We start from the raw sequence: 8028 nt of genomic DNA, 5'->3' as shown, positions 1-8028 counted from the left end.
ATGTAAAACACAATAAGACAAAAGTAATGGTGTTGTGTGTCCTGGGAGGTAAAGGGTTAAACGCATTTATACTACTGTTCTATAGCACCGCTCTGTCTGCTTGCAGTCTTGGCAGAGAAGTGGAGCTCCATGGTTCCAAGGTGTCAGCTTTGCAAACGGGATACAGGTTTATCTAACTGCTAAAATGTTCACATGATGTCCTCCCTGTTCTCAGAGTCTACTGGATTTCAAGTACGGTATGCCAGCTAACTACGAAAGAGAAGTCACAGCATCCAGAAAATGAATCTCTTTGAAATGTATGTAATAGGCCTACTTCACATAATGCAATGTAATATTGTATTAAATATGTTATTATTATAGTACAATCAGGATCCAGCAGGAATGCAGTAGTCTAGGAAACTACATATATTTTGCCACATGACTTAAGCAATTGTACTGATGAGTTAAGCTATAAACTTCAATGATAAATGACACAAATACACGTTTAAAATCTTCACCTGTACGCATCCTTCAGCAAGTGAATCGAATCCACTTTTTAAAAATTCAGTCCGTTAATTGCAACGGTCCGTGTAACAGTATGTTGGATAAACACAGCGGACCCTGGTCAAATAATAATAATAATAATAATAATAATAATAATAATAATAATAATAATAATAATAATAATAATAATAATAATAATAATGTAATAAAGTAAATCAGTTTAATTTGACCCTTTTTAAATTCACAGTACAGGCTTGTACAGGGTCCCACCTGCAATTACTCTGTGTAAATTATACAGAACTTGATATTTACGGACAATAAAATAACAACTAAGTCTACAGCGTTACTAATTTAAAACTGTCATTGCAGCCAACTGCCACAGATATGACACCATCCTGGTCCCGCAAAGCGATTCCCAAAATGTTCTCCAATAATGTTGCTCTTATTTTGTTTTTAATATATACAAACAGTTTAAATATCTGGTGGAAATGATATATTATTTTTAAAAAGATCACACGAACCTGTTTCTGTCTGTGCCATTTAGTTATAAATTGCACATGCTTTAGCCCAGACATGTGCATATCTGCACCGTGGGTGTATTGGAAAAGGGTGCCTTTTTTTCCGGAGCACCGACAAAATAAAACTCTTTAACTTAAGGCATGTAGCCTTTACAAAAAAGCGGTGCCATTCTTCAAATTAAGGTTGGCTACTGAAGAGTTAAAGGGAGGGGACGTAAAGAATCACGCCTCATTGGGCAGATTATGTGCCGCAAACAAAAAGTGTGTGTCTGCGTGCCAGTCAGTCACTGCATCGGGTCCATCTGTACAGCTCTCTCTGCGCACGAAAAACACAAGGCGGTCGTCAGCACTGTCACTTTCAACTGACAAGGAAATGCACTGACTAAACAGGAGGCAGGGGAAAGCGAGAGAAAGTCCATTTGTGCAGGCGTCTCGTAAACGACCAAACACCCTTTTACAATTGTGGATTATATTGGTGTCGATACAACGGTAAGCAAAATATTACCTTTTTTTTTTTTTTTATTCCTTAAAAGAAACAAAAAGTACTGAGAGCGTGCAGTATATTTATCCGGCAAACTGCTTGTATCCAGAGAAAGAGAAAAGGCACACGACTACCCGGTGAAGATACAAAAAAAGGATGTATTTTCAACAATTCTACTTTGCTTTTTAATAAACAGCGGTTGTGTTATTAGCTTATAGGATCGCTATAGTATTTAACTTGGCAATACATTGGAAAAAGACGAGGATAGATATAGGGGGAACCATTTTCAATTATGTGCATATTTATCCAAAGCATTATCGTTTACTTCAAATGCATATTCATTGAAGCTTTTGTGTGGGTGCCCCAAGTGAGACTGCACCGTTTACAATAAGGGACACTTAAGGCTTACTTTTTGGAAAGTGATAACTTTAGTATATAACATGATTGATGACAGAGAGCCACGAACTGAGAAAATGCAATTTTAGAATAGACTTCGTTTCACATGTCAGGTTATTTTACACGGTAACTGTGGTTTATTAACAAGCACAGTGTTGTTTTTCTCTCGTTTTTGTTCGTTTCCTAGACTGTTTGGTGCTGCCTGTATAATTGACTGCACCGCTGTGTGAATAGCAGAACTCTGGGTGACAGGATAAGGCGAAAACACTGAACATTTCTAACAATGTTGCTCATAGCAACACAACGTAAATTAACCTTACAATACCAACGGTTTAGATAGACACTGATTACAACAACGAAAAAAAAAAAAAAAAAAAAAAAGCAGTTATGTGTCCATGCATGATAAAATAGCCTAAATTACAATCCATTATAAAAATTAAAAAATAAAAAAGTTTTAAATAAATGTAATATTTACTTAGGTGAACGTTTTCTTAATAAATTACTATTATATTTGTATCAGGCTATATTATTGGTAACAATTGATTAGGCCAAATGTCGCTAGATAATGTCAACACTATTTAAAGCTGAAATTCTCAGGGCTACCCAACCGATGTCTGTTTTTGGGATTCCAGGGACAGAGCAATCAGATCTATCGTCTTGAAATTAGGATACACAAACAATGCATACATACATATATACATACATACATACATACACACATACATACATACATACATACAAATAAAAAACACCTACTCTGTATGTGCAGATGGGCAGTAAAATTGAAACAAAAAACAAACTCATATACTGACAGACATAAAACAAATGTTTCAATTTATTGACACATTCACGTTTTAGTAATGCTAATTTTAAATTATTCGAACACATGGTGTTAGTTTTAAAAATAAATGTCCATTTATTATTTTATGATACTGGTGGACACAGCATCCTTTAGATTTCCTCTATAGAATTATTTTCTATTAAAGACGCTGTGCTTTCTCAATAGAGATGTGCTTCTTCATTCCAGAAGGGTTTAAATACCTGTTATGAACTTAACATTTTGAACAAGTAAATAGATCATGCTTAACAAGATAACTGAGATTCGCCTTCATCCGTAAATAAGCGTGCAGAGGTAAATAAATAAATAAATAAATAAATTAACTATGCTTGCTGCCTTAATTAAAGTCTCAGAGGGAAAGTGCTGGATTATGGTAATGAGCAGACATACGTTCCTTCTTGTAGAATGGAGCTAAAGGTTAGATGACATGAAATCAGTGACATTGACAGTCCACTTGAAATCCATTCGATATGCTCTTCTGTTTCAGAGACGAGTCCTCAGCCGCCAATTGATAACATATTCACGTTTTCTTCAAAAGCAACATTCCAGTTGTGTAAAATGGTACAAAAAGAACTTCATTTTATAATGAAGTTAACATTTTTTGTTAACGACAGTGTGTTAATGGAACACAGACAACGTTGCAATATCGAGGCCATTTTATTCTGTAGTGTAGTGCAGTTGTCCAAAGGCTATCGATATTGATTAATAATACACAAAACAAAACAAAACGGTATTGCAAAAGCGTGGTAAATCACAGCCATTCAAAGCGCCGATATGTGCAGTGAACCGCTAAGATTGAATCCAATTTATTTGAAAGCATTTGATATCTACATTACCGCGTGGAGCGCGTTCACACAAGTGTCCTGTGAATTACATTATGACGCTCAATAATTTACCTGGACTAGAACAGCGTTCAGAACAAGCTGTGAGCGCGTAGTGTCTTGAAGTGTTCATATCCTATCTGATGTTTCCATTTGACCAAAAGAGAGTCTCTCACAAAAGCATTTTTGTTTTCGAACAGCTAACATACCAACGATGGAGGAGTCCAGTTCCCAAAAAGTGGTCTGGGGTGGAGAAGCCAAGGCAATGCAACAATGTTTAACGGATATTTTTACCAGTGTTTATACAACCTGCGACATTCCTGAAAATGCCATCTTTGGACCGTGTGTTCTGAGCCACACTTCTCTCTATGACAGTATAGCTTTTATTGCTCTGAAATCCACAGACAAGCGAACTGCACCTTACATATTCAGGGTAAGATTTGTATCAATTCAAAATCAATACATGTATGTAGTTATTGTAGATGTCATAGTAAATATAACAGATAATATGAATCTTAAATTGTATATAGCCAAGATATGTACTAAAACAAATAAATACATAAATGGCTCTGTAGAAACAAATATTGGTCATTCTGCATTGTAGTCACTGTATTCAATTCTATTCTTTGAATTAATATACAGTGAATATATTGCTAAAACCTTTAAAACAAAATACAAATTATTATTATTATTATTATTATTATTATTATTATTATTATTATTATTATTATTATTATTATTATTATTATTATTATTTATTAATGTGAAGGAATAAAAATGACAAGATTTTTTAAAATTCATATTTGAATCCATTAATAACACAAGTTATATAATGAAATACAAATCAACGCTGTATGTAACTTGTGCCGTCTGTCTGAATGCCATGTTGTTGATGCTTGTGTAGGTGGACACTTCAGCAGCAAACGTCACCTCGGAGGGATTGATGTGGCTGAGATTGGTCCAGTCTTCCAGGGATAAAGAAGAGCAAAATCTGGAAGCCTATGTGAAAAATAAACAGTTGTTTTACAGATCTCTCAGAAGAATTGAAAAGGATGAAGAGCTGCTTGTTTGGTATGACAAGGACTTGCTTGAGTTGCTTCTACTCAGTTCCAGCAAAACAAAAATGAAAGGTATGCATGGAGTTTACATATATAATACATTGTTGTTTCAGATGCTGTTCTATTTTTTTTTGCTGTCCTTTATATAAGTATTTTAATGATGTTTCTCTCAAAGAATATATCTCATTTAATAGCTATGACTAGATCAGTTTCTGTGATACTGTTTAGTGGTAGACATTATCAGCACCAAAACATTGGCGGTATAGATTTCTAATATAATTTACTTATTGACAGGTTTTCATTGTCAAATGAAAACGCTTAAGCTCCTGTAACAAAGCCAAGTAAAGTGGTCTGTTCAGCATATTGCAAAGTAAACATGCCCTCTAATTCAGTCAATTTGGTCTTATGCCAAGTTTTCATAGGTAAATACGTTAAATTAATTGCAGATTAGATGTGTTTCATCTAGATAAATCTGTCAATGCATTACATTTATTACTGTGTATTTGATTAAACATTTTGAAATGTAGATACTGCTTAAATATATTAAATTCATAATAAAAAAAAACAAAACTGGTGTTTTTTGTTTTTTTTAGAAAGCCAGTTTACATTCTATGGTTAAGTTTTTTTTCTTTTTTGCAATGGCACTTTTTTTTAATTTAAAATTACATTCTTTAGTGGTTTTGTTTACAAATGTAAACAGCACAGCAAATTTTGCTGATCTCCCGTCTTAAGTTATTTTTGTGGTGTTTTTTTCAGGATCTCCTCCGTATTCTTGTCAAGACTGCAACCAGCGCTTCCAGTTTGAGTTCCCATTCCTTGCACACCTGAGATTCCGCTGTACCAAGAGACTACAGGGCTCTCTCTCTCTAAATGAGAATGTGAAGGAAATCAGTGACCATCTTAACCACAACCTAGTGAGATCTAGCCCCAAATTAGGCCGATCAGAAGTATACTCAAACTCACAGGAAGGAAAACCAACCACAGACTTTCATAACCTAGCCAGGGATCTAGAGAACCACAGATCATCTCCAAAGAGTGACCAGGAGGCTGAAATCACAAGTGAAGGCAGCAACAAGAGAAAATATTCGGAGCTAGCGGAAAGCAGGAATGCCAACTTGCAGCGGTCGCTCACTTCAAAAGAAGATTTAGTGTGCACGCCGCAGCAATTCAGGGGAGGCTATATAGATTTGGAAAAAAACAGGAAGATATTTTCCCCCACAAGTTCAGAACCCAGAGAAAGCAAAAGGAGTGCTTTCACAGAGGTCAAGAAAACCTCACCGGATCTTAAACAAAGCACTAAAAACCTTGGGCCTAACATAGAAAACAAGGATAGCGGCCGGCCCAGTGGCAGCCCGATAAACAAACTCCTGAACGTCAGGCAAGTTTTGACTGAAACACAAGTCCATTCCCGCATAGACGGCTCTTCATTGGGAAGTGCTTTCACGTCGGTTCCCCAGCAGCTCTGTGGTTCCTCTGAGAGAAAAAGTGCTTTCAGCCAACCAAGCAGGTCCTTTTCTCACTTGTCACCCCTTGTGATGACCCCTAAGCTTCTCCCAACAGTGGACTGCCACTCTTCCATTGGGGACAGCATCCCATCCAGCAGACTCTATCAAGCAGATAATTTAGCTGCCAAGCTGCAAAATTCAGATCTCAGCAGCAACTGCACAGTTCAAAGTGGCATCCCAAAGCAAAGCCCTTTCGTTTATGCCACAGCTTTTTGGCCAAAGACCTCTGGACCTATTCAGCTGCAGATGCCCTCATCTCTCACTCTTTTGCCCCCTTCTTTCACGTCCCTTTGTCTGCCTGCTCAGAACTGGTGTGCGAAATGTAACGCTTCATTTCGAATGACTTCTGACCTCGTTTACCACATGAGGTCTCACCACAAAAAGGAATTTGCAATGGAACCTCTGGTGAAGAGACGGCGAGAGGAGAAACTAAAGTGCCCAATCTGCAACGAGTCCTTTAGAGAACGCCATCACCTTTCTAGGCACATGACTTCACACAACTAACTTTATCAGAACTGTCTGCTTAACCGCAGCTTGAAACTGGGACTGAAATATGGTTTCGAAAATACATTGTGAACGCACACATTTTCACCTTCTGAAGGACTTTTTACAAGTGTCATGTGTCAAAGTATGCAAATGAATTTTGTCAAAAAAAAATGTAATTATTTCCCCTTAACTTGTGAAGCACTTATAATTTAGAAGTATGGGTAAACCATAAACATATGTGTAAACTTAAGTTTTATTTTATATATAAAGTAAATGAATAAAGATGTAGTTACATTCCATTGGTTTATTTAATGATATTTCATGTTTTTACAAAAAGGTGTTGCTAGAATAAAACATTATTCTGGTATATGGCTCAAGACAATACTTGAGAGTGCATGTAATGCTGAATAGATATGGATTTCAAATACAAGCTGTAAAGTACATTGTAAATATCTGTTTTGTTTGAATACAAGCGTGTAATATTTTGTGCCAGTGAGGAATAGTTACAGTGTTTCTTCCTTTTGCTGAGATTTATTATACGTGATAGTTTATCTAATCATGTTGAACGCTTTGACAATAAAATAGCTTTATTTTCATCCACACTTGTTGAAGTCTATTTATATGTCAGCACAGCTATCTAAACATTTTGTAGCAGTAAACTGAGTGTATAACAGAAAGATGAACATGTATTCTGTGTAACTCTGGACACATTTTTTTCTACAAGGTCTTTAATAGTTTCATTCGTACAGCCAAATCAAGGAGTTAAAACGATGTACATGCAATACAAATAAAAAACTATATATGAAAACCTATATGCCTATATATGCATTATTTTTTACATACTCATTATGAAGATTAATGGTTATCAAACAGTACATAACTGCAATACAATACACAGGAGTTATATATCATAAATGTCACTACACATTTTAAAATGTGTGTGAAGTTTTTTAATGTTACAAATATGGCTTCAAATAGGGTGGTTAAAAATATCTTGGTAGTCTGATCTAAGTAAGGCGGTTTTTGAATCAGAAACATAAGCATAGCACCTGTTTGTAGCTGTAATAAATAGCATACTAATGTTAACGTGTAAATAAAAATAAAACGATCTCAAAACATGCATGCTGCTGCAGCAGCAGGACTAACCTACCACGAGTCATGTCCCGCCGTAGCAAATATATGTATGATTTATGTGATATCTTTCTTGACGATATCGATTCCTTTTTGAGATTAATAGCAATATTAATTGTACAGTGGAGATCCGATCTGTGCGTTGCATCGTATTGCTCCCCAGTTAAATCCATGTATTATATTCTCCCGTTATACAGCAGCTGAATACAATAAACATATCGAATATTCTAAACCCCTAAGATGGCCAATTCTACATTTTACTTTTTTTTTGCTTTTGACTATTTTCTTAATTTTACCCACATTTGATAATG

General features: G+C 35.6%; 1 protein-coding gene across 1 annotated transcript; it reads left to right on the top strand.

The window, feature by feature from the left end:
* Nucleotides 1–1293: 1293 nt before the first annotated feature.
* LOC117403642 (PR domain zinc finger protein 8-like) lies at nt 1294–7398 on the top strand. The gene is made up of 4 exons (XM_034005895.3): nt 1294–1490; nt 3738–3970; nt 4442–4667; nt 5352–7398. The coding sequence occupies exons 2-4, from the start codon at nt 3752–3754 to the stop codon at nt 6602–6604; spliced, it is 1698 nt and encodes a 565-aa protein (XP_033861786.3). The 5' UTR covers nt 1294–1490; nt 3738–3751; the 3' UTR covers nt 6605–7398.
* Nucleotides 7399–8028: the final 630 nt, after the last annotated feature.

Source organism: Acipenser ruthenus, chromosome 2, assembly GCF_902713425.1.
Source record: "Acipenser ruthenus chromosome 2, fAciRut3.2 maternal haplotype, whole genome shotgun sequence".
NCBI classification, from domain to species: domain Eukaryota; kingdom Metazoa; phylum Chordata; class Actinopteri; order Acipenseriformes; family Acipenseridae; genus Acipenser; species Acipenser ruthenus.
Note: the sequence above shows the minus strand (reverse complement) of the source record. Positions and strands in the feature narration are given on the sequence as shown.